This window comes from Dendrobates tinctorius, unplaced genomic scaffold (assembly GCF_039654945.1).
Source record: "Dendrobates tinctorius isolate UK_male_01 unplaced genomic scaffold, ASM3965494v1 ptg000008l, whole genome shotgun sequence".
Taxonomy (NCBI): Eukaryota; Metazoa; Chordata; class Amphibia; order Anura; family Dendrobatidae; genus Dendrobates; species Dendrobates tinctorius.
Window position 1 is genome coordinate 71,179,998 of NW_027361676.1, and position 27,553 is coordinate 71,207,550.

General features: G+C 46.0%; 1 protein-coding gene across 8 annotated transcripts in view; it reads right to left on the reverse strand.

Annotated features, from left to right (window-relative positions):
* CENPU (centromere protein U) overlaps positions 1-27,553 on the reverse strand; it is a 181,507-nt gene that overhangs the window by 83,921 nt on the left and 70,033 nt on the right. For all 8 annotated transcript variants that reach the window (XM_073578483.1, XM_073578428.1, XM_073578449.1 and 5 more), the window contains 2 exons: positions 23,876-24,004; positions 10,898-11,026 (listed from right to left, as the gene is read on the reverse strand). In XM_073578483.1, the coding sequence (XP_073434584.1) occupies positions 10,898-11,026; positions 23,876-24,004 (258 nt within the window). The remainder of the gene's footprint in view (positions 1-10,897; positions 11,027-23,875; positions 24,005-27,553) is intronic.

Genomic DNA, 27,553 nt, shown 5'->3' on the forward strand with positions numbered 1-27,553 from the left:
AGAGTTTAAAGTTTAGCACCCCTCAAGGTATTCAAATTTTCACCCAAAAGGTTTGTTAACCGTTCTGGTTTTTACAATAAATAAGCAAACTGGAACAAAAAAAAAAAAAAAAAACAGAGAAGGGGGAGGGAGGGAAACCTTTTTATTTTAAATAATCATTACTGTTCAGGCACAGTGCAAAGCTGAGAAGTGAAGGAGCGATATTTTGGGGTACAGATTGTGTTGGAATAGGTTGCAGATGCCATGCCTCATCACTAGAACCCCTGAGGTGACGTAAGGGGAACCCCAGAAAATGTGACCTGTCGGAAATAATACCACTACATATTCCAGATTATGACATACGTGATTGTAACGCCCCTCTGATTTATTATGGCTAACTGAGCTACTTGGGGTATCACCTTATAATCTTTATGACAATGTTCATTTATTAATAAGTTACATAAAGGTGATACCCATGATTCAATTTGCCTGTATTTCATCACATATAACAGTATATAAGCTATAACATATTCTGTCTGAGTGATTACATGTGTAAACAGCAATTTGTGTAGACTGATATTGGCATATCGTGGATATCCCTACAACTTTGAGAGGGACTCTGATTTGTTATGCGTTTTCAAACATTATTTAATAAAAGAGGGATTTTGGGTTCTTACCGTAAAATCTCTTTCTTGGAGCCTTCATTGGGGGACACAGATTGCCATGGGTGTATGCTGCTGCTGCTGCTAGGAGGCTGACACTATGCAAAACAAGAAAATTAGCTCCTTCCCGGCAGTATACACCCACCGACAGGCACCAAGTACCTCAGGCTGGTTTCACATTTGCGTTTTTTTTCGCGGTATTTTAGCGCTAAATAGCGCATGCGTTTTTTTTTCCTATACTTTGCATGGGATGCGCTTATGTGCGCATACACATGCGTTTGTACGCGTTTTTCCGCCCATGCGTTTTTTTGCGGTATGCGCTCGGGCGCACAGAATGCAACCTGTTGCATTTTTTGTGCGTCCGACTTGCCTCAAAAAAACGCATGCGCGCAATGCGTTTTTTTACAGCAAGACACCCATTATAAGTCTATGGTGAGCATATGTGCGCATTGGCATGCTTATGTATGCGTTTTTTTGCACATGCGGTTTTTTTTTTACCATTAGTTTAGACAATGGAATTTAGGGGTTTGGGTTAGAGTTAGGGTTAGTTAAGGGGGTTTAGGGTTAGGATCAGGGTATGGTTTGGTTAAGGGTTAGGGTCAGGGTATGGTTTGGTTAAGGGTTAGGGTCAGGGTCAAGGTTAGGATCAGGTTATGGTTTGGTTAAGGGTTAGGGTATGGTTTGGTTAAGGGTTAGGGTCAGGGTCAAGGTTAGGATCAGGGTATGGTTTGGTTAAGGGTTAGGGTATGGTTTGGTTAAGGGTTAGGGTCAGGGTCAAGGTTAGGATCAGGGTATGGTTTGGTTAAGGGTTAGGGTCAGGGTTAGGGTATGGTTTGGTTAGGGTTAGGTTTGGTTAAGGGTTAGGGTCAGGGTTAGGTTTAGGGTCAGGGTTAGTTAGGGTATGGGTTAGGGTTAAGTATGGTTTGGTTAAGGGTTAGGGTCAGGGTTAGTAAAGTCATGGTTTGGGTTAGTGTGAGGGCCACCTAATGTTTGGAAAAAACGCAAACGCGGTAAAAACGCACTAAAAACGCATACAAACGCATAAAAACGCTGCGTTTTTTTCATGCATGCTCATAAAAATCCTTGAAAAAAACGCAGCAGTTGTATGCTTTTGTATGCGTTTTTTCAATGCGTTTTTTTGCGGGAAAAACGCGCTGCAAAAAAAAGGAAGTGTGAAACTAGCCTCAGTTGGTGAAAAAGTAGTAGGAGAAGCAACCAAAAACTATGAACATATGTACCAACCCAACAAGGGACTCGAAGACCCAACACGGTACAACTTAAACAGGGAGGGTGCTGTGTCCCCCAATGAAGGCTCCAAGAAAGATTTTACGGTAAGAACCCAAAATCCCTCTTTATCGCCTTATTGGGGGACACAGATTACCATGGGACGTTCCAAAGCAGTCCCGAGGGTGGGAACAGCCATAAAGGAACGAAAGAAGGAAGGGCTTAGGTCAGCCGATGTGCGACCGTCGCCTGCAGAACCTTCCTACCAAGATCTGCATCGGACGAGGCCTGGGTATGAACCCTGTAGAACCTCGTAAAGGTGTGCAAAGACGACCAGGTCGCGGCTCTGCAGAGTTGCAAGGCCGAAGCCTGGTGTCGCACAGGCCAAGAAGCCCCCACAGCCCGGGTGGAGTGGGCTCTCACTCCCAGAGGGGGCCGATTTTCCTGAAGTCGGTAGGCTTCCAGGATAGTAGAACGAATCCAGCGAGCAATTGTGGATTTGGACGCCGGAAGCCCTTTCCGGCGACCTTCAGAGATGACAAGCAGGGAATCGGATTGGCGAAAGGAAGCGGTCCTGGCAAGGTAGACACGCAATGCTCTCACTACGTCTAGTTTGTGGAGCGACTTTTCCAGAGGATGAGCTGGCGCAGGACAAAACGATGGAAGAACGATATCTTCGTTAATGTGAAAGGGGGATACCACCTTTGGAAGGAAGGAACTGGCCTGAGAACGACCTTATCTTGGCGGAAGATAAGGTACGGGGAACGAAAGGATAATGCCGCCAGCTCAGAAACTCTCTTGATAGATGTAATGGCTATTAAAAAAGCCACCTTCCATGAAAGAAGGGACAGAGGAATGTCCTGGATTGGTTTGAACGGCGCCTTTTGGAAAGCGCCAAGAACGAGATGGCGATCCCACGGATCTATCGGAGAATGATGAGGAGGAGCTACATGGGCGACTCCTTGGAGAAAGGTCTTCACCTGCGGTAAAGAAGACAGATCCTTCTGGAAGAGGATTGCCAGGGCAGACATCTGGCCTTTGAGGGTACTGAGGGACAGGCCCGCATCCAAGCCGCATTGGAGGAAACCAAGTATGGATGGAATGGAGAATGACAATGGAAAAAGATCGTTATCGCACCAACGGAAAAATGCCTTCCAGTACCTATGGTAAATGCGGGAGGAGGCTGGCTTCCTAGCCTTGATCATGGTTTGAATGACCCGGCTGGAAAACCCTGATTCTCTCAGAATTGCGGCCTCAACAGCCATATTGTTAAACTCAGAGACTGAGAATTCTGATGGTAAAGGGGGCCTTGTGAGAGAAGATCTGGACGGTCTGGAAGCCTCCAGGGGACGTCCGCGAGCATGTTCACCAACTCCGCGTACCAAGGACGTCTCGGCCAGTCTGGAGCCACTAGGATGACTGGGATGCCCTCTGACTTTATCTTTTTGACCACTCTTGGAATTAGGGCAAGGGGGGAAATAGGTAAGGCAGTTGGAACTGGGACCACGGAATCACTGAGGCGTCGCAACCGACGGCTAGAGGATCCATGGACCTGGCTACAAAGTGAGGAACTTTGTTGTTCATCCGAGATGCCATGAGATCGACGTCCGGGGTGCCCCAACGCTGGCATATCTGACTGAAGACTGTGGGATGAAGGGACCATTCGCCTGACGCAAGACCCTGGGCGAATTAAGAAGTCGGCTGCCCAATTTTCCACCCCTGGAATGTGAACGGCGGAGATCGCCGGAACGTGACGCTCTGCCCAACGCAGTATCCTTGCCACTTCTGACATAACCTGCCTGCTGTACCGCCCTGGTGGTTTATGTACGCCACGGCCGTGGCGTTGTCTGACTGAATGCGGACTGGTTTGCCTATGAGGAGATGCTGCCAACGAAGGAGAACAAGGAAGATTGCTCTGATCTCCAGAAGGTTGATGGGCAGAAGAGTCTCCTGGGCGTTCCAGCGCCCTTGGGCCGTTTTCTGATGGTAAACCGCTCCCCATCCTAGGAGACTGGCATCGGTGGTAATGACCTGCCACTGAGGCGGAAGAAAAGTCCTTCCGTGGAGAACTGACGCCGGCAATGTCCAACAAGTCAGCAATTGTCTGACTCTGAGCGGAAGAATGGGGCGGTCTACAGAAAACGAGGTCTTGTCCCAGACTGACAGGAGGAACAGTTGGAGAGGGCGAGAGTGGAATTGTGGGAAGGGAACTGCTTCCATGGAAGCTATCATCTTCCCCAGGACCCTCATGCAAGACCGAAGGGACATGATCCTTGAACGTTTTAGGGACTGGATCCCCTTGCAAAGGGTTGAAAACTTGTCCCTCGGTAGAAACATCTGGGGCTAGCTTCGTGTCGAATTCCATGCCCAAAAAGGTCAGACGCTGGGTAGGACGCAGTATGGACTTCTCCTTGTTGACTATCCATCCGAGGCGGCCGAGGGCATCCAGGGTTATCTGAAGACTCTGGAGACAGTCTTGGCGGGACGAGCCCTTGATCAGGAATCGTCCAGGTAAGGAATGATAAGAATCCCCCTGGATCGAAGGATGGCTATGACTGTTGCCATCACCTTCGTAAAGACACGGGGAGCGGAGGCTAGGCCGAAGGGAAGGGCCGTGAACTGATAGTGATTGTCCTGAATCGCAAAGCGGAGAAATCTCTGATGTCGCAAATAAATGGGGATGTGGAGGTAGGCATCCTGTATGTCCACAGAGCACAGGAACTCTCCGGGTTCCATCGAGGCTATTACCGAACGCAGAGACTCCATCCTGAAGTGGCGGATTCTCACGTGGCGGTTGAGCAACTTGAGGTCCAAAATTGGACAAAGGGAGCCGTCCTTTTTCGGGACTACGAAGAGATTCGTGTAGAACCCTGAAAACCGTTCGTTTGCAGGAACGGGAACGATGACCCCGGCGGAAAGGAGGGAGGAGACGGCCTGAAGGAACCCTGGAATCTGGGACTGCTGTCTTGGGGATCGAGACAGAAAGAAGCGACTGTTTGGGGGGGAAGAAAATTCGATTTTGTATCCGGATGTGATGATTTCCCTGACCCAAGCATCGTCGACAACGGATAGCCATGCAACCTTGAAAGAGGAAAATCTCCCGCCCACCGTGTAAAGATTTCCAGGTGGGGGTGACCCGTCACTTAGACGAAAATCTGCCGGATCGGGAGCCTGAGGACCTGAAGGGAAGACCTCTGTCTCTCCAGCGGGCTTATAAGATGGCTTTCTCCGGTCTCTGGAAGCAGAGTGCCGGTTCTGCTGGGATGAACCTTCTGCAGGAGAGAAGGGGCGAAAGGACATAAACGGCCGAGAAGCCTTCCTGTTAAAGAACCTCTTAGGGCGGGACTGAGGAAGGGAAGTACTCTTTCCACCAGTGGCATCTGAGATTATCTGATCCAGCTTGGCGCCAAAGAGCCTAGAGCCGTGAAACGCCAGGTTGGTGAGCTACTTTTTTGAGGTGGTGTCCGCATTGCACGACTTCAACCAAAGAATGCGGCGTATGGCTACTATGTTGCTGTTAGCTCTTGCTATGCACCCAGCCGCGTCCAAGGAGGCGGCCAAAAGGTATTTGCCAGCATGGTTAATTTGGTCTGCTAAATCTGCCAGCTCGTCCTGAGGAGCTGCCGCTGAAATGCCCTTGCGCAGAATTTTTGCCCAAGCCAAAATGACTTTCGCCACCCAAGCGGAGGCGAAAATAGGACAGAGGGAGGCGCCGGATGCCTCAAAAATTGACTTAGCCAACGACTCTATTTGCCTGTCTGCTGGATCTTTAAGCGAAGCTCCGTCCGGAAGGGAAAGAACCGTCTTAGAGGAAAGACGAGAAACTGGTGGATCTACCTCGGGAGTTTTGGTCCATTTCGTGACTAGATCTGCATCAAAGGGATATAGTACATCCAAGTACTTGCGGCCTGAAAAACGTTTCTCAGGATGTGGCCAGTGATTGGCTAAGGAAGTGTCGAACTCTTTGTGATTAGGAAAGGTTCGAGATGGAGGCCTCGCTTTCTTAAAGGAAACAGAGCATTCCTGAGGGGGTGCCTTATCCTCCTTTATCTTGAGAGCTTGGAGTATAGCTGATATGAGACTATCTACCATAACCCGAGTTCTAGCAATGTTGTCCGCCTCTGAGTCAGATCCAGATTGGGAATCATCGTCTGACCTAGGAACGTCTGTTGAGGATGGAGACGAAGAGCGTAGCCTGGGAGAAACGGAGGGACCCTGCGAGCTGGAAGAAGAGCCAGACAGGACCTGCTTCCTAGAGCCCCTACCCGGCTTGTCCGTCTGAGGCTCGCGATCAGGTCCAGGCGACTCACCTGGTGGGGCTGTTGGCGCACAGGTGGCTGTAGATACCTGGGGCAACCGCTCCAAGACCTGGACCAGAGACTGAGACACCTTAGTCAGGTCAGAGACCGACTGAGACATTGCAACGGCCCACTCAGGGGGTGGGGTGCTCTCAATCCGGGGATCGGAGTTCTCCTGAGGGGCAGACATGGAGGAAGGGCTGCAGGACGGGCAGAAGGGAGATGACTGACCTGATGCCCACTTCTTTTTACAGCGCGCAGGCGTAGTGAGTAGCGATGGGTCTAGGACCAAGCGCTCCTGCAGGGTTGGGCATATGTTCTATGCTGTAGAGAAAACGCTATCTGATATGGAACTGTGGTGGGGAGCTAATTCTAGCGTCAGACTGGAGCAGCGCCGAGCCTACCGAGGTTCAGAAGCAGACAAAAAAAAAAAAAAAGTGTTGTGTCGCCCAGGCAGAGATCCGGTGAAGAGGACTAATGATATCCAGCAAGGACAGAAAGAGATGCTAGCGGTGGGTGGGGCTTAACCGCCGAGCCGCGTGATTGGAAGAGGACCGAGGGAGGGCGCGGTTAATGTCATACTGACAGGTGTGAAGTGAAAGAAGCCCTGAGATAGGCTGAGAAAGAGCGCGAAGAAAGCGCGAGCAGGGAGAGGAGCAGCTTTGAAAATGAAAGCGAAAGCGCTCCCTCTGCACTCACAAGCGACGGCGCGCCCGGAGCCAAGCAGCCACAGGGACAGGGAAGGCACAGGGCAGGATTCTGCACGTGGAAACCACCGCTGGACCCCCGGAGATAGTAGAAGAGCGCGCGTCTGACAGAGCACTTGGCGGGAAATTCAAAACGGAGATGAGAGGTACCGACCCTGATGGCGTGAGGGGAGGCTGCAGGGCTGGCATTTAAAGCAGCGCTGTACTGCTGTAACAGCTGCAGAGCTGAGTGGGTCAGGTTGCCATTCTTGAGAGCGGGGCTGGAGGGGACATCAGATCAGCTTACCTGACGTCCCTGAGGAGGATGACCGCAGGGGCCCACGACAGGGAGCAGGCCGCTGGGAAAGGCAATCCTCGGTACCCGCACCATGTCCGTGTGGTGCAGAAGACGGCTCCAACCTATGCTGGCAGGGGAAACGTCACCGCTGGCGACCACTGTCTTCCTCTCAGCCCTGTCCCGGGAGAGGGGTGAGGAGGGGAATCGGCTAGGACCGGCCACCCGTCAATAGCCTATAGAACCCGAGGGTGATAGGAGAAGGTCCTGCCTGCGGTCCTGAGAGTTGCGATGTGGACAATACCGCATTGCTCGCTCAGCCGCCTGAAAAAGGAAAAGCAGGATGAACTCACATCCCGCTTCCTGCTGCTGTATCTGAAAAATAAAGTGAAAACATTAATATACACAACTAAAAACCTGAAAGGAAAAAGGTTAAATGCGGATCTGAGAAGATCCCGGTCCGCCTCCTACAGACACTAAGCACAAACTGAGGTACTTGGTGCCTGTCGGTGGGTGTATACTGCCGGGGAGGAGCTAATTTTCTTGTTTTGCATAGTGTCAAGCCTCCTAGCAGCAGCAGCATACACCCATGGTAATCTGTGTCCCCCAATAAGGCGATAAAGAAATATAATTTGGTTTAATATACTCGTATGTTTTCTGGGATGAAATATGCCTGTGAAATAAGTGTTTTAAGGTATTGTTTGAGTTTTTTATTTTGTTACATATAGGACTCCATATGGGATATTTTGTATTTATTGGCTTTTAGAACGTAGATTCCATTTGAACAGATTGTGGGCTCCATTAGCCTAGCCCCTGAGGTACCAAAACGGCAGACATCCCCCTGCAAATTACCCCATTTTTGAAACTAGACTCCTCAAGGAATTCATCTAGGGGTGTACTGAGCAAGTTTAAGCTATAGGAATTTCACAAAACTTTATAACATTTAGATGTGACAACAAAAAATTAAATTTTTGCCTCTAAAATACTGTTTTAGCACCAAATTTTTCATTTCCACGAAGGTCAAGAGGAGAAAATGGATCCCTAATTTGTTGTGCAGTTTTTACAGAAAGTGGCAGTAGCCCATATGTGGTTGTACACTACTGTCTGAGCATATGGCAGGATCGGATGGGAAGGAGCGATACTTGGCTTTTAGAATGCAGATTCCTTTTGAATACATCATGGGCTCCATTAGCCGAGCCCCTGAGGAGCCAGATCAGTAGAATCCTTCCCTTATTACCCCATATTGGAAACTTCACTGCTTAAGGATTTAATCTGGGTGTGTAGTGAGTATTTTTAATCCACAGGTGCATCACAGAATTTTATAACATTGGGACATGGAAATACAAAAAAGACATTTTTACCACTAAAATGTTGCATTTGCTGCACATTTGTCAGTTACACAAGGATTAAAAAATGAAACTGGACTTCACAATTTATTGTGCAATTTCTACCGAAAGTGGTCGGCCACAAGTCAGGGCTGAAAAGGAAGAAAACCCCCAACGGAACCACCAACCATAAGGCAGATGGAGACACTGTGTCTGCTCCTGTGATATCTATCCTTTTAGGCGTTCATAGAATTGTGGTCATCCACAAATTGTGCGATAAAAACATGCCTAAAACGATGGGACACCATCGGAAGAGAGATCAGTCCAAAGTGACTCCATCTGCTTTATAAGCAAGTGGATCTGTTAGGGGTTTTGTCCGAATTGCAGTCTTGAGGATTTAAACAGAAACCTCCTCGTAAGCGCTCAGCAAAGAGCGCAGGATAAATGTGAGCCAAGATTAATTCTGATTTTTTGGGGAGGTAGAATGCGGAATATGTTGGCGCTATATAAATAAAATTTTTTTTTTAATTATTATAAATAGACATTACAATTACAGTTTTTAATTTTATTTTTGCGCGGTTCACCGCGCGGTATACGTGATAGTGCGACTTTATTCTTCGGGTTGGTGCGATTACAGATTTATATAATTTTTTTATGTTTTGCTGCTATAACAAATATTTGTTTTTTTAATAAAGATTATTTTTTTCGTTGCAATATTCTAGGAGCATTAACTTTTTTATCTTTTGCGGAACAGAACTGTATGGGTCTTATTTTTTGCTCAACAAGTTGGAGATTTTTTTGGTACAATTATGGGGTACATAAAGTACTTTGATCGCTTTTTATTCAGATTTTTCAGACAAAGAATTAATAAAAATCAGCAATTCAGTTGTTTTAACTTTTTATTTTTTTACGCAGTTCATTGTGCGGTAAAAGTGATGAAACCAATTTGTCAGGTCAGTAAGATTACAGCAATACCAGATTTATTTTTTTTATGCTTTGCTGCTTTTACAGACAAAGCAATATTTTACAAAAATGAATTTGTTTTTGCATCTGCATTGTGTGACAAGTATATTTCTTACTCATATTGCAGGTCATACACTGTAGTACTCATGTACTACAGTGCATAGCTGTCAGTGAGTTTCTGACTCAGCCTGTGACTTATCGCTGGATCTCACAGGTGTACCGTACCCTGGAGTCATCAGATGACCTCAGGTTACCATGACAATGATTGGTAACCACGATTACGATCGCGGGGGGTAGATGCTGCCATAGAGGGTCTTAACCCCTTTAACCACTTAGATACAGCTGTTGCGATTGACAGCAACATTTAAGGGGTTATTCGGTCCCGATTAGCTCCAAAACCGGACGGTGAATCTCAGGGCATTAGCTGTCATGTACAGTTGTCACTCGTGGGACTTTCAGCCATGGGCAGCGCGATTCTCTTATTCCCGAATGCTGTTTTAAAACCACGATGAGGGAATAAGGCCCCATAATAGCTGACGCTTTAATGTGTATCGAGGGTCGTTAAGGGGTTAAAAATCTATTCTCATCTAGGGGTGTAGTGACCATAGAATCATAGAATCGTAGAGTTGGAAGGGACCTCCTGGGCCATCTGGTCCAACCCCCTGCTCAAAGCAGGATTCGCTAAATCATCCCAGTCAGATGTCTGTCCAGCCTCTGTTTGAAGACTTCCATTGAAGGAGAACTCACCACTTCTCGTGGCAGCCTGTTCCACTCATTGATCACTCTAACTGTCAAAAAGTTTTTTCTAATATCTAATCTGTGTCTCCTCCCATTCAGTTTCATCCCATTGCTTCTAGTCTTTCCTTGTGCAAATGAGAATAAAGTTGATCCTTCTACAATGTGACAGCCCTTTAGATATTTGTAGACAGCTATTAAGTCTCCTCTCAGTCTTCTCTTTTGCAAACTAAACATTCCCAAATCCTGCAACCTTTCCTCATAAGACAGGGTTTGCAGACCGGTCACCATTCTGGTCGCTCTTTTCTGAACTTGCTCCAGTTTGTTGATGTCTTTTTTAAAATGTGGTGCCCAAAACTGGACACAATATTCCAGATGAGGTCTGACCAAAGAGGAGTAGAGGGAAATAATGACTTCACGTGATCTAGACTGTATGCTTCTGTTAATACATCCTAGAATTGCATTTGCCTTTTTTGCTGCTGCATCACACTGTTGACTCATATTCAGTCTGTGATCTATTAGTATACCCAAGTCTTTTTCACATGTGCTGTCACTTAGCCCATGTTATCACCATGCTTCACAAAATTTTATAGAATTCGGTCATGAAGAAAAAAAAAAAAATATTTTTTCAAATAAAATGTTGTTTAATCATTAGGTTCACTGCATAGTGATGTTAATCTCAAAGAAACCAGACAACTAATGTGTCCAGTGGTACAGAAGTGTTACCCACCACATTACTATTTGGGGCAGCATTTGGACCTTGTGATGAGGATGGTTCTCCGATAGACCGAGTTCTGGCAGTCTCAAGCGTCTTCGAAGGACCCGGTTCTGGTATTTGTTGTGTTTTCTTTTGTAGTCTCTAAATATATGCAAAATTTTAATACTGATAATCAAGTGTTCAATAGAAAAGAAGAGAAGCAATAATAAAAGAAAAAAAAAAACAGATCAAAGAAATGATGTGCACATTGCATTATGATAGTTATCTATATGACCCAGTGTGTATGCACACTTATCTGTGTCCAATCAACTGGAATATACAGGATCATCTCTATTATGCATTTTGCCCCTAAATATTTTACTTAGCAGGGAGAATGTTCAATTAACCCCTTCCTGCAAAAGTCAGCTTTGACCTAATTTTTCAAATCTGACATGTCTCTGTGAGAATATCTTTGGACTACTTGCACATATCCCAATGATCCTGAAAATGTTATTTTTTCTGACACATGAATTGTTCAATTAATGGTAAATTTAGGTTAATATCATCATGTTTTTTTTTAATAAAAAAATATTGGACATTCACAATTTTCAGACTTTGAATTTTTATGCCCTTTGAAACAGATATGCCATGTTACATCATTAAATATTCATGGTAAAATGACATTTAACACATTTCTACTTTAAATAAGCATCATTTTGTAAATATTTTCCGTCAGATATTAGAAGGGTTCGAAGTTTAGCAGAAGTGTTTAATTCTTTTCAATGAAATTTATAAAACCTGGTTTCTTTATCTCTTCATTGGGAACAGTGGTAACAATAGGTGTTTACTGCTGTCGCTTGGAGGCTGACACTAGGCAAAAGAAGAGTTGGCAGCAGTATACACCCACCAAAGCTTATCAGTTTTAGCTTAGTGTCAGCAGATCCATGTTTTCCTTTTCAGGTCACTGAAAGGAAAAGGACACTTATGTTTTATTAATGTTTTGCACTTTTCTCTTTTAGAGTCTCCTCAGGCTAACAGGGTGTAATTTCTCACAATGTTTCCCTACACACGAGCGACAGAGAACAGTGTGGTGTCACCCACATCGTCCACTCTTGGGTCTGGTAGGCAGGACCTTATCCCGTCACTTCACAATGCTTCAGGGTGAATTGGGGTATCCAGTTCTTGCCTGTTCCCAACCTCAGCCCCCTCCTCAAAGCGGACAGGGAGGAAGACTGTGGTCACTTTGCGGTGACCTCTACTCTTTATTTTTAGGGGTCGACACAGTCTTCTGCACAGTCTAGGAACATGACGGTACAGGAAAAAGGACGCAGCTTTTGTTATTTATTTTTTTTAAATTTTAAATCAAAATGTACAACATACATATTTGCATATGGTAATAAGCCTCCATACAAAATATACACATTTCCACATATTGTTGAATACAAAGCAAAACGTGCGTTCATGTTTATATGTAAGGTGATATATACATAGCTCATTGAATATATGCAGAGGGCAGTAGGTCGTACACCATGGAATATTGGTGTCAGTTAAATTATACAAGCCCCTATATTGTTGCACAAATAAAACCTATTTAAATTTCTAAACTACAGCCATAAAACCTACTATTTCGCAGCCTAATGCCTCACAGTATATTATCTAACTATGCGATGCCCCCACCTTACAGCGTAAGATGAGAGGAATTCCACCTCTCCCAAATCTTTTCAAATTTACCCAGGCATCCCCTATTTCGATACAATGTGCATTCATATGGGATAACCGAGTTCACTAGATCAATCCAGGTTCTGAAGGACGCAGTTTGTTTACAGTGATCCACCTTCTTACCTGTAGGGGAAGCTACTGATGCCTTTCTCGAACTTAAGAAGAATGAGTCAGGACTCACAATTCAAGGTACTCTCCCTCCTCTTCTCCACAGTCCCTACTCAAGGCGGCGGGGGAGCATCGGTGAAGTCTGCAATATTGCCACTCCAGATGCGTCATGACAAGAGGCAGCATATCACATAATTTAGCCCCTGGTCTCTCCTATGGCCATCACCTTTGGACACGTGTCATCCATTCAGTGCTCGGCTAATTACTCGCGTGTTTTTTTCTCCCCCCCCGGTCCACGCCCCCTCCAGGGAACGCCAGATTATCAGCGCCTTGGAGCCCTCTCTCACGCGCGCTTTTTGGCCTATGCCAGCACTTGTTTCTGTCAAATCAGCCACGTCCCCTTGGGGGACCAACCAATCAGCGTGAGAGGCCTTGTGTATGCTTTTATACCCTCGTAGTGGAACACTCTGCTCATACAGTGGGGTATCGCAGTGTGTCCCGCCCCTCCTCTCCTGCTCAGGCTCAGCAGCATTGACCTAGCTGCAGCTCCAACTTGCAGCACCTGCCCCAACGACAACGAGCTGCGACAAGGCTCCCCTCAGCCAGGACCGGGTAGGCTCTGTCCAGGCAGGCTCTGTCCAGGCTGTATTTCCTTCTTTTTTTCCTAGGCTTAGCCCTTCTTGCCTCTACATACGCCCAGTCCCAGGGAGCCTCAGTCCCTTCCCCACTATCATTCACTACGCCTGTGCCCTCTGCAAGAAAAAAGTGGCTCACAGGCCAGACCGCGGGCTTGTCAAGCTTGCAGCCCATCTACCATGTATATCAGGAGCCCCCTGCCGCCTGGGACGAAAGCACACCCCCTCCCCCAGAGTGGGCTGTTGCTATTTCTCAATCAGTATTTGACCTAACCAAGGTATCTCAGTCCCCGATGCAGATCCTAGAACGCTTACCTAACCTGTCTGCGCCACCAGTGCTCCGAACATTTCTCAGGACAATTCGCAGGCACCTAATCACCACTCTCAGAAGAGCATATCAAAGATTAGATCCAAGAAGCAGGCACATTTCTATCTCCTCATCTAGCTACCCATCCCCATGTACTTCCTCCAGGATACCTTCAGTATCCCAAGCCTCCTCCCCCTGAGGTGGCCCTGGAGTCCGTACCAGAGTCCCAGTCAGACTCTGAACCCGACACAGATTAGACTTCCAAGCTTCAGGATATGGTTGACATAATGGCCGTTAACCAGGCTCAACTTTAAGAAGGAAGAGTGTCCCCCTTAGGATCACAATGTCACATTCAGTAGGGTAAAACATCCTTCCCAGGTGTTTACCAAATCACAAAGAGTTTGAGGGAATCCTACCAAAACATTTTGAACAACTGGAACAGCGCTTCCCTGGAACAAAAAAATTTGGATATCCTATATCCCTTTAGTGCAGACTTCATTAACAAGCGGACAGAATCACTGACTGTCGATCTGCTTGTCAGTCAAAACAGTCTATGCCCATTTGATCCTCCCTCAAGGACTACACCGACAGACAGATCGAAATCACTACCCAAATCAGCCTTTGAGACTGCTGGCGCATTCCTCTGCCCCGCCTTCGCTTCCATGTGGGTAGCAAAGTCTGCTTCCGCCTGGGCAATGCTCCTCCCGCAGGGCATCTTAGCAGACATCTCCCCAGACAAGCTGGCTGAACTTGCAGACCAGATTGCCCATGCAAGAAAATACTTACTCTCTGGACACCCATGTGACTAGAAAGATCGTTGCCGGGGGGCGTGGCCTGGACCTCATGTAGGGAGGACGTGGAGTGAGAGAGCTCCTGCCCGGATCCGACAATAAATCCTGATTACCGGCACTGCTGACGAGTCCCACTGACCTGGAGGGCTGCAATATCTCCCTGGGCGTTTAGACAGCGGAGGATCCTTGGGCCATGTCGAACCGCAGCAGTAAAAAAGATAAGGAGACGCCGGGGCGCGCCTCTGCTACATCCAGGATGGCGCCAGCAAACAACAAGTCGGCCGGTAGTGGAGCGATGGGAGCTGCTGGCAGGCTGGAACGATATGCAAGGGTGCCTCCTGCTGCTGCTCGATCGCCCAGTGCACAGACTGAGGCAGACGCTGGATGCAGCGTGGAGCTGGAGGATCATCTCTCCAGGGAGGGAACAGTGAGTAAACTGGGCCCCCCTTCAGCCCGACACGTGCAGACACAGGGGCCTGTGCTGGAGGAGGAAGGAGTGGGGGATGGGGAGCAGCCGGAGTCTGTGACTGCTGAGCCCACGCTGGGAGAAATCCTCACAGCAATTAACTCCTGCAATACCACACTGGCCACTCTAAGTAATCAAATGGAGATTGTCACCAAGGACATGGCCTGTATTAAACAAGAGCTGCGGGGAGTGACTGCCAGGGTGGGGGAACTGGAGGAGCGTGTTGGTGCGACGGAGGATAAATTGCCACCAATAACACGGGAGCTGGGAAAAGCCACGCAAAATATTACAATACTGCTGAACAAGGTGGATGATTTAGAGAACCGCTCCCGTAGAAGTAATCTGCGACTGGTGGGGGTTCCGGAGAGGACGGAGGGGACTGACTCACTTGGCTTTTTTGAAAAATGGCTAATGGACACCTTTGGTAAAGATGTTTTGTCCCCATTCTTTACTATTGAGAGAGCACACAGGGTCCCTACGCGTGCCCCCCCGCCGGGAGCACCCCCCGCGTCCCATCTTGCTCAAGCTCCTACACTTTAAAGATAGAGATGCTATCCTGCGCAGATCCAGAGACATTAAGGAACTTGCTATTAATGGGAGGAAAGTCTCCATTTTCCCTGATTTTTCCCTGGAGGTGCAGCGTAAAAGGGCGCAATTTATTGAGATTAAAAAACGCCTACGTGACTTACAGGTGACATATTCCATGATGTACCCTGCTAGACTGCGGATTGATGTGAATGGAGAAACGCACTTTTTTGATACGGCGGGAATGGCGCTGTCCTGGCTGGATATTAATGAGAGGTCCATGAGGAGGAAGAATACTTGAAGTTCTCCCTTTTTTCGCCACCAGGTGTTGTTACTCCTTTTTGTCTAGGACGCTATGCTGGTATAATTACTACTGTTCATTCCATTTCGGATTCAGGGCGGGAGCTGACCGGATTGCTGTGGACACTCGTTACAGTGACAAGCTGTGGACCCTTCTCCCTGCGTTGACTCTGGGCGAGTTTTCTAGCCCTGATTCTCTCTATTTGAGAGAAATGTGCAAGTTACACTTGTGTTTGGGGGTAGGGGCGCTGTGCACTGGTGTGCAGTGCTCCCTCTCCCTCCTTTGTTTTTTTCGTTTGTTGTTGTATTCCCTAATTGTTCTGTGGGATGTGATGTGCGTCAGCCGTGTCACCCAATTCATTGTACTGAGGGATGGTGGAGATTGCCTCTCTCCCTCGGGAGTGGAGTATGTTCCGATTTCTTATTTTTTAGTCTGCTCTTATGGCGATATCACTTAATATTGTAGTGTGGAATGTTAGGGGGCTCGGGGATGCAAATAAGAGATGTGCTATATTTACTAATATGCAGAAATTTCTCCCGGCTATCCTGTGTATGTCTGAGACCCACATGGTGAAAGATAATATTCATTGGCTAAGAAAGGGATGGGTTTCACATGAATATCATTCCACGTACTCGACCCATGCGCGGGGTGTCAGTGTGCTGGTGCACAGGTCCATCCCCTTCTCATGTACTAAATCAGTGGTTGACCCTGGGGGCAGATTTGTATGTTTGCTTTGCACGTTATACGGTATACAATTTATTTTGGTTGCCATATACATCCCCCCGCCCTATTCAGTCGAACCAGTAAAAAGAATCTTGTCTATTTTGGGTTCCTTTCCCCCTGCGCCGACTCTTCTAATAGGAGATTTTAATACATATTTGCATCCCTATTTGGATAAGTTGCATTCGGGAAACATATCAGAAGATGCAGCCTCAACCTCATTTGCTAGAACGTTAGTGGAGCTGGGTATGGTAGATCTTTGGCGTGTCCAAAACCCCACAGCCAGACAGTTTTCCTGCTACTCTAGCTCCCACCACGCTATGTCACGGATAGGACTTGGCCATTGGGAATACACTCATGACCCCATATGTACGAGGGGTGGCCTACCTGCCTAGAAGTGTATCTGATCACTCGCCGCTACATGTCACACTTTCATGGGGACACCCCCTCACCCTATCTAGACCTATCTGGAAGCTTAATCCCTTCTGGATCCAGCTTATAGGGGGATCTTTGCATGATGCCATTCTAGAATATTTTCAACTTAATGAGTACTCTGCATCATCACACATAGTCTGGGATTCCATGAAAGCCTATGTCAGGGGCTTATATATTAGAGAAATATGCACACGGAAAAGCCAAAATAGACGCTACACCCAGAGTCTGATCCAGGAGGTGTCTGTTGCGGAGGCTGCGGTGATACTCAACCCGACAGAGGAAACTAAAAAAGCTTTGGAGAAGGCACAGGGGTCGCTCAGGGAAAACCTCATGTCGGCGGCAGGAAATAAACGTTATTTCCTCAAACAAAAATATTTTATAGAGGGGGAGGGAGTAGGACATTTATTGGCCACGTTCATTAGAGCACAGGACGGATCTTCATATATCAATAGGCTAAAAACGGACTCGGGTGGTCCTGTGACAGACAGTGCGGACATAGTGAGTGAGATAAGGAGGTATTATATGCGACTATACACATCAGATTGCAGTCTCACGGAGACTGAGATTGAGCAGTACCTGGATGCTCTCTCTCTCCCTGCATTGGCTGATAGCGATAGGGATTCATTGGATCGGGACATCCTGTTGGAGGAGTTGGAGGAGGCGCTTGGTCAGATGCAAAATGAAAAGGCTCCAGGAATGGATGGCCTGCCTGGCGAGTTTTACAAAACCTATGCACCCTTACTGCTACCTAAGCTACTTAAGGTATTTGAAGAGGCTGAAAGGCAGAGGGTCCTCCCGCCATCTATGAGGGAAGCTTTGATAGTTTTAATATTAAAGCCCGGAAAGGATCCAGAGGTTCCGGATTCATATCGCCCGATTTCCCTATTATCAACAGATGTTAAATTATTGGCCAAGGTACTCGCCAATAGGATGTCCCGAGTTATCTCATCTGTTATACAGAAGGATCAGACGGGATTTATCCCAGGCAGAGCCACATCTATAAACCTTAGGAAACTATACTTGGGGATTCAACATAGTTCTGGGGAGTTGGGGGGAAGAGCAATTTTGTCCTTAGACGCCGCTAAGGCGTTCGATAGTTTGGAGTGGGGTTTTTTGTGGGCGGTACTTCGGAAAATGGGCTTTGGACACAGATTTATAAATTGGGTGAGGCTGTTGTATGGCTCGCCGGTGGCGAAGGTTGGGGCTAATGGCAGGGTCTCTGAGTCTTTTCCTCTTGGGAGAGGTACTAGACAGGGGTGCCCGCTCTCGCCCTTGCTATTTGCTACTGCGGTGGAGCCATTGGCAGTTGCAATTCGGAAGTCCAGAGAAATAATGGGATTCAGATGTGGAACTGTGGAGTTGAGGATATCATTGTACGCGGATGATTTACTTCTATATTTAGATAAGGTACATTCCTCGATTTTGCCGGCAATGGAGGTCATTCGAGAATTTGGGCTGAGGTCTGGTCTTCGGATTAATTGGTCCAAATCAGCTTTAATGCCGATAGACCCTCTCCCGGCGGATTTCTCAGATTTGCAGATACCGGTCCCTGTAGTTCGGAGGTTTAAGTATCTGGGTATAATTGTTAGTCCTGCCCCGAAGGATTTTCGGGCTCTGAATCTGGAGCCCCTGTTGCAGCGATTTAGAGCAAAAGTACATACTTGGTGTCGCCTGCCGTTGTCGAATATTGGTAGATCTAACAATCAAAATGGTAATGATGCCACAATTATTATATTTGATACATAATTCTCCGGTGTGGATCTGTAGGGACTTTTTTGCAAAAATAAATACATTATACCGGGAATTAATTTGGAAGAAAAAACAGGCTAGGATTCGCTTGGAGATACTGCAGCGAGGGAAGGAGGAGGGAGGATTGGCGGTGCCAAACCCATTCATATACTTTATAGCCTCCCAGATGCAACATCTTAAGGGTTGGGGTAGAGACGGGGCGTGTGACAATGGTGGTGATATTGTGAGGGAAGGATCGGTATGGAAATATCCAGGGTGCCGGTTGGAGGTGGGAAGACGGCAGATAAATGGGGCACGATACCCCACGTTGGCTATGATTTTCAAGGTGTGGGATAGGGGTAAGTCTCTTTTGAAGATAAATGGGCCTACGGAATTGTGGCCATTGTGGCGAAATCCGGATTTGCAAGAGATCAAAAAGCTGGTGGGGTTCGGAAGATGGGAAGATAAAGGGATTTATCTGGTGTCACAAATTTTGCAAAATAATACTCTTAAGAGTTTTGAACAATTGAGAACAGAATTTCACCTCCCGCACGTCTTCTTTTATCAGTACTTACAGCTAAGACATGCATTGGAAAAACAGAGAAGGACAAATCCGGTGATAGTGACACATAATCAAACACTACATATGCTACTTACATCTGAGTCTTCTAGGGGACTTATCTCTGAATTATATAAAAGATTATTGCCTGCCCATCTGGAGACATATCCACTGACTGCTGCTAAGAATAAGTGGGAACGGGACGTTGGCCCCCTGACGGAGGACCAGTGGTCCGATATTCTAGAACAGGTCCCTAAAATGGCGGTTTCTGAGTGCCAGCGGCTTTCGCAAATATATCTCATTCACAGGGTATATAAAACACCCAGCTTATTATTTAAAATGGGACTTAGGCCCAATACACAATGTGTTAGGTGTGGGCAGGATGATGCCCACTTGATGCATGTTATGTGGGAGTGCGGGCACATTGGGGATTTCTGGAGGCAGACCCTGGGACTCATAGCCCAAGTATACCATATCACAATACGACCGTCACCTCGTCTATGTTTGTTGAATTTGTGGGAGGAGGGGGTTGACCCGGACTCTGCAGTGGCCCTGGGAATAGCACGCATCCTGTATCAGGCAAGAAAGATACTTGCATATCATTGGTTGGATCCTATGCCACCAACATTGTCAGAGCTTAAAAATAAACTAAATAATGTCATCAGATTGGAAAGGGGGGCTTATTTAAAAAGAAATGCATTAAGAAAGTTTTACAAAATTTGGCAGCCATGGATGGAGTCACCGGGTCTCCCCTCGGGCGCACTGGTACGGGATGCGATGTTGGACCAGTTGCTGTTGTGCTTGCGATGAGGGGATGCTTGGGGGGTGAAAATAAAGTCTAGTGCCCTTTGTGGCGAAGTAGATTTTGAGTGGCGCGGTGGGAGGGGGCTGGGGTGGATTGGACCTGATATCCGTGGGGGGCGGGGGCGAAATATGATGCGGAGTGGCGCGGCTGGCGGGGATGGTTTTCCCGCTGAAATGAGGCACTGATGTATAATTTTGATTTTTGTTTATTTGTGGAGCCATGTTGTTTATAGGCTCAATTTTATGCAAATATCTGTGTTTTGAGATTTCTTCTTTTTATTTATTCTTACACAGGAAGAGTTTTACCCTTTAAATAATATCTGCTCTCAATGTAATTTTTACTAGCTATATAAGATGTCATATTCTTTCTGTATTGATTCCTGAATGTTTAATAAAAAAGATCTGATTCAAAAAAAAAAAAGAAAGATCGTTGCCATACGAAAAATTCTCTGGTTTAAGGCTGGAATGCGGACCTGGCTTCAAATGGCTGTCTTACCAATTTCCTCTTCCAAGGTTCAAGACTCTTTGGGTCCAAGCTGGATCATATCATTTCAGACACTACTGGTAGTAAAAGCACCTCCCTTCCTCAGCCCAAGCCTAAACGCCCTTTCAACAGGAGACGTTCTCTTCCGTTTCATCCTTTACTTCCACTGGGACCTACTCACAACAGGACCGTTACTTCCGCCCAGTGGGAGAGGAAGAAGCCGTCATTCAAGTACGCCCCTAACTAACCACGCAGAGGGTCGTTCTTCAAAACCCTCAGTTTCCCGCTCTATTAGATTCTCTTCTGCATGATGGGTCACTTCCACCAACTTCTACTCCAGGGACGCATGGCTATCAATGGTCGACGACACTTGGGTTAGGGAACAGAATCCCCCCCCCCCGGAAGGCTCAGGTGCCAGGTTTCTTTCAAGCCATCTCCTCCAAACAGGAGTCATTGTACTTGTCCCTTCTCAAGAACGTTTTTCATGTTTTTATTCCAACCCATTTGTGGTTCCAAAGAAGGACAGTTCTCTCCGTTCGATTCTGCATCTTAAGTGACTGAACTGAGGAGTCCACCTTCATCACTTCAGGATGTAATCTCTTTGGTCGGTAATTGCCTCTATGGAACTCGAGGAGTTCTTCTGTTCGGTGGACATTCTGGGTGCTTACCTTCACATTCCAATTTGCGTGCCGCATCAGAAATTTTTCCAATTTGGGGTTAAGGGGGAACATTATCAGTTCACTGCTCTCCCCTTCGGCCTAGCCTCTGTCCCCAGGGTTTTTACTAAGGAGACGGCAACAGTCATGGCCATTCTTTCGATCTAAGAGGACAGTAATTATATCCTATCTGAATGATCTCTTGATCAAGGGTATGTCCTTCCAAGCCTATTGCCAGAGTTTTCAGATCACCTTGGACACTCTTGCCCATCTCGGCTTGATAGTCAATACCACAAAATCTTTCCAGCTCAGCACCTAGTATTCTTGGGCATGTTGTAAGATACCACTGGTGCCAAAGTCCTCCTTACAGAGCAAAAAAAGTGTCATCTCCCCGTCTGGGGTTTCGTTCTCAGAGGCGCCCATCTACACATTCTCTTCGCCTCTGCATGAGTGTACTAGGGAAGATGATTCTGTGGAAGCTGCGCCTTTTGCCCTGTTCTATACCCGCCACCTTCAGCTGACCCTCCTTGTTAGCTCGGGACAAAAGGATTTCTTCTCTGGACCGTCCCATTCTACTGCCCCTCCGAGTGAAGCAGTCTCTGACATGGTGGATTCTCTCCCCCTACATTCTACTCGGGATATCATTCCTTCCTCTACACTGGCAAGTCGTCACAACGGATGCCAGTCTCCTCAGATGGGGAGCGGTCTTCCTTCATCCCACAGTCCACTATCGCAGGAATACCCAGGAAATCTCCCTTCTCATCATTCTTCTGGAAATCAGAGCAATTTACCTCTTCCTTCTCCACTGGTAGGATCTCCTAGCAGGACATCCAGTTCGCATTCAATCAGATGCCAGGGCCATGGCATACATAAACCACCAGGGTGGAACACGCAGCCAGTCCATTCTGGTTAAGGCCGAGCGCCACGTACCAGCAATATTGGCAGTGCACATTCAGGGGTGTGAACAAATGGGCAGTTGACTTCCTAAGTCATCATGGCCTCTCCTCAAATGAGCAGTTGCTCTTCCCTGACGTGCTTGATCAGATCTGTCAGAGGTGGGGCACCCCCAAAGTTGATCTAATGGCATCCTGGATGAATCACAAAGTGCCTCACTTCAAGCCAGGTCTCGCAAACCCCTGGCAATAGCTTACATGATCTCAATTTAAGCTTCTTTCCTCATTCCATCTCTCCAGCTGATCCCGAGAGTCGACAAGAAGATCAAAACGGAGAGAGTCCCAGTAATCCTGGTGGCTCCCGACTGGCCCTGAAGGGCCTGGTACGCAGAGTTAATCAATCTGCTTGCAGACATCCCCTGGAATCTTACACACCTTCTCTCACAGAGTCCTCTATTCCACTAGAATTCTCAGTCTCTGAATTTAAAGGCATGGCTGTTGAGGCCGCCGTTTTGAGGAAAGCAGGTTTTTCATCCCAAGTCATGCAGACCATTATCAATGTAAGAAAGCCCACGTCCCCACGCATTTATCATCTAACTTGGAAGACCTTTTTTTCCCTTCCACCCATCCTAGCTTTTCTCCAGTCAGGCATGGACTCAATGCTTTCTCTTAGTACTCAAGGGTCAGATCTCCGCACTTTCAATTCCTTTTCAACAAAACTTGGCTTCTTGTCCCCAGGTCAAGACCTTCCTCCAGGAAGCGGCTTGCCTGGCACCTCCATATCATCCTCCAGTAGACCCATGGGACCTTAAACTGGTCTTAAGCCATTCAGGACATTACGTCATCTCGTCTTTCCTGGAAGGTTTCCTTTTTGGTAGCCATCACGTCCATCAGTCTCTGAGCTGGCAGCTCTCTCTTGTTGAGCTTTGTTACTCAACAATGAGGACATCGTTCTGCCTTCTTTCTGCCCATCTCCAGTTCATCCTCTTGAAGGTATCTTCACAAGCTGGACTTGATCAGAACTCTAAGTTTCTATCTCTCAAGAACCGCTGCTTTCCAACGTTCTGACTCTTTGGGCAGAGTCAGACTGCCGTATAACTCGTGCGAGAATTGCATCGCACTGCATGGACTGGTCCGGCACCTCTCCTGACCTGAGCAAGACAGCATGATGGATTACTATGCAGCTGTCAAGCTCAGGAGAGTCGACAGCCAGTACGAGTTTTACTAGCAACAGCAGCGTACACCCATGGTTTATCTGTGCACCCCAATGAAGGCTCCAAGAAAGATTTTAAGGTGAGTACTAAAAATCCTTTTAAGACCTGCTAAATTTTTGAAGTAACTTTAAAATGCCAAATGAAAAAAAACTGCACTCTTCAAGTTATTAAAAAACCACACTCAAAGTTTGTTAACCATTCTGGTGTTTTGTATGAAGTAATGCAAAATGGAAAGAAAAAAAATGTGGAAAAAAAGCTGTGTTTATTTCTCTTAAATAAAAGTTTGTTTTGCAATTTCTCCAGAGTAATCCAATTTCCCAGGCACTACTGTTCAGACAATGTGCAAAGCTAAGACGTGCCATTTTGGAGTACAGATTGTGCAGGAAGAATGCAGGATGCTATGTCACATCTCCAGAGCCCTTGATGTGTGATATAAGGGAAAGCCCAGAAAATGTGACCAAATTTTAAAAAATATATTCCCCTCATCTATGAGTGTAGTGTGCATATTATCACCATGTCTCACAAAATGTTATAGCATTGGATCATGAAGAAAAAAAATAAAAGGAACAATAAAATATTTTAGCCTTAGGTTCACTGCATAGTGATTCTTATCTAGCAAAGAACATAGACAACAAAGGTGTACAGTGGTACAAAAGTGTTACCTACCACATTCGTTTTTTGGGTTGTATTTGGACCTTGAGTTGAGGATGGTTCTACGATAGCCTGAGTTTTGGCAGTTCCATGAGACTTTGAAGGACCCGGTTCTGGTATTTTTTGTGTTTTCTTTTGTAGACTCTAAATATAGACAAAATTTTAATATATGACAATCAAGTATTCAATACAAAAGATGAGAAGCAGTGATAAGAATAATAGATCAAAGAAATTATGTGCAAATCTCATTGTGATATCTATCTGGATGTCTAGTGTGTATGAACACTTACATGTGTTCAGTCAACTGAAACACAGGAAATATCCCTATTATGCGTTTTGACAAAATATTTTACTTAGTATGTACATTTACATTTTTAAATGGGATTATTTATTTTTTACTATGGGGCAAAGAACTAACAGGCAGGTAATTGCTACCTAACTGTTGTGCCCAGCGCCGATCTCTGCAGGCTCAGAGCGGTCACAGACCACCACTCCCGATGATTTAGCGGCTTTTGCCGACGTCACGTTGACAAAGCAACTTCTCTTCCGCTCTGCTCAGTTGACGAGTCGTGACTGCCGACATCACACTGATTGACAGCCAACTTCCCGCTGCCCATCTATGGGAAGCCAGGTGTCAGTCAGCATGACATTGGCAGTAACGTCCCATTAACAGAGCAGCCCATAAGAGGAAGAGCTGCTCTGTTTACATGGAGCTGCTTAATCGCCGGAAGGTGTTAGGTAGAACAGGCAGGTACTTGCCTCAGTTAGCAACGAACTTCCTGTTTTATTTGTTTTTTCATCTATGTTCCGAAAAACTAAGGTAGTCCCAGACAACACCTTTAAGTAATTTTGATTCACTATTTAGCGTCTTTTTTTCCCACTTTAACTTTTACATCACAATCAGCAGAAAGCTTTCTCAACCATTCAGTTCACCACAAAGAATAACGGTATCAAAATGGATTATGTATATTACTAAACGAAAAGTTAAATTTCTGTCCAAAATGTCTTTAATTTCCTTTTTAATTAATAATCCTTAAAATCAGTTGCACCTTTTTCAGGTAGTTTTAGGGCAAGGGCAGGAGTGGTGAATATTTTCCGTTCAGAGTGGTGTTACATTTCCAAATTTTGCATGTTACCCGTTAATGTTATTGAAGCTGTGACAGATTTCAGATGAAGGGATAAATTTGATGTGGAAATCTGTAATATAAGACATAATGCTATGTATTTGTAATACTGCAACATGTCCTAAATTCTGCACATTTTTTCCCACTCGTATATGTGGATAAGGTTTTGAAACCCCCATGTATCCTATTGAAAATTGTGGCAGATTTTCACTGCATTGAGTGAATTAACCCTTATTGTAAACAGTTTTGATGTTTTTCAACATACATGTTTCCTTGAAGTTCTACCGTAGAAATGTAATATCAGGGAATGGATTGTACCAAACTTTAGACCTTACTCAAAGGTTCTACACCAGTATTCTGTCATAAAAAGCATTGAAAAGTCACCACACTTTGGTGAAACTCGAGTTTGCACTAAAATGATGAGACTCCTGGCTTTCTCGCTACATTTTTGCTAAGCTCCAGCAAAGTGGGTGAAGTTGGGGCACGACTGGGGTGTAACGAGTGGAAGCGTTCACTACACCACAAATCTTTTATCAGTAGGGACTGGAGTAAGATTTGTGGCAATGTACACGTCACTTTTCTGACGCTCTTGATTCATCTTTTTCTTTCTCAAGTAGATTTTTATTCAGAAAAATCATCAGGATACAAATGTTCCAAAGGTAATCATTTTAACATATTAACACCCCCATGTACTAACAACCCCCCCAAAACCCTATTAGACCGCTTGTATTGTCTATATATTCTTCATCTGTAGAGAAAAATAAAGGTTAGTAAAATCCTTCCACTATTCGTGACATTACAGGTAGCATCTCACATATTCAATGTACCTCCAGGCCCCCCCAGCATATATCCGAGATCTTAACCAAACTCTAGCCAAGGCAACCATAGCTTTTCATATAGCGCCAATTTCCCTCTTTTTTTTGTAAACCCCCTTTTTCTAGCATAATGGCATTTTTCACATATTTAAGATATTCTCCTCTCGAGGGCGGCTCCTCTTGTATTCAATTTCTCGCAATCACTTTCCGAGCCATGTAGAGTAGTCTGGCTATTGCTATCTTCAAGGTATTATCTACTATAATCTCATCCACATCACCCAACAAACATACCACTGGATCCTTTGGAACCACGCATCTGTACGCTCCCTGTACCCGGCACAAGACCACCATCCAGAAAGAAAACAACCGTGGGCACGTCCACATCATATGAAATATGCCTGCACCTTTGTTTCGGCATCGGGGACATTCAGAAGTTGTTCTTAGACCAGCCTTGAACAGTACATCCGGGGACTTGTACACTCTGTGTATTATATAGAGCCGAGACAGTCTATACGGCTCACTCAGCGATAATTTTGTGATCCATCCCAGAGCGGATTCCCATCTCTCATCCTCCAAAGGGCCCAAATCACCCTCCCACTTGGCCCTGGCGCCAATTGGGAATTTCCAAAAAGGAAAGCATGCAACAGATCCCCATACAAAGAGGATATAACTCCACTTGTAGACCCCTTCCCACATACATACTCCAAGACAATATCCCCCTGTATTTCAAGATTACAACTCTTACACTGAGCTATAAATGCGTGCTTCAACCGTGCATAATGGAACCCACCCGAATCTCTAAGCCCAAATTCCGATTTTAGCTGAGAAAAGGATTTCAGTCCCTGTGGGTCCACAATCTGGAAAACAAAATGGATCCCTCTATCTTGCCATTCACCCAGTCTTCCCATGCATCTGAATTCTGGTAGATTAATATTATCCCAAATTAGCGAGAACCGGGTCAAGCCAGTAACCCCCCGAATTTGTTTAACCCTTCTCCAGAGTTTATCAGAGATAATGTGGGGAGTTGTTTCCCAAGCACCCCCAGTGAGCCATCCTCCAAACATTGTACCACTGGACACCGATTTGTCAGTTTTTCCAAAATGTGTTGCACCCCACCAGAAGTCGCTTCAAGCGACCACCCTCTCAAGTGCTGGCACTGGGCCGCAAGGAAATATATTTCAGGATTAGGCAAGGCCAGACCCCCATCATCCTTAGGGCGTTGAAGGGTTTCCAGTCTAATACGAGGGTGTTTCTTCCCCCACACCAGTCTCCTGAACAGGACGTTTGTCTAAATTTCCCCCGAAATATCCAGACAGGTGCATTATGCAGAATGTACAAAATTTTGGGCCTCAGAATCATTTTAATTAAATTAACCCGACCCACTACCGACAAGTGCAACTTAATCCAAGCTCCTATTTTCGCCTTGAGAGCATCTAACATGGGGGTCAAGTTTTTCTGTAAATAATCTGTGATTGCCAGCGATACCCATATTCCTAAATAATTAAATTGATCCACTACTTTAAGCCTGCCCTCCTCTACTGTTCCCCTTAAACCTTCCATTGCGTCGTCTATTGCAAACAAATTGGATTTACCCCAGTTGATCACCAATCCCGACAATCTCCCAAACCCTTCAATAAGTTGTATGGCGTTACCCAGCGATGTTTTTGGGTCACTTAGAAATAGCAAGACATCGTCTGCGTATATCGCAATTTTTTCCTCTACCAGGCCGTATTTGAATCCGGAGACCTCCCTTG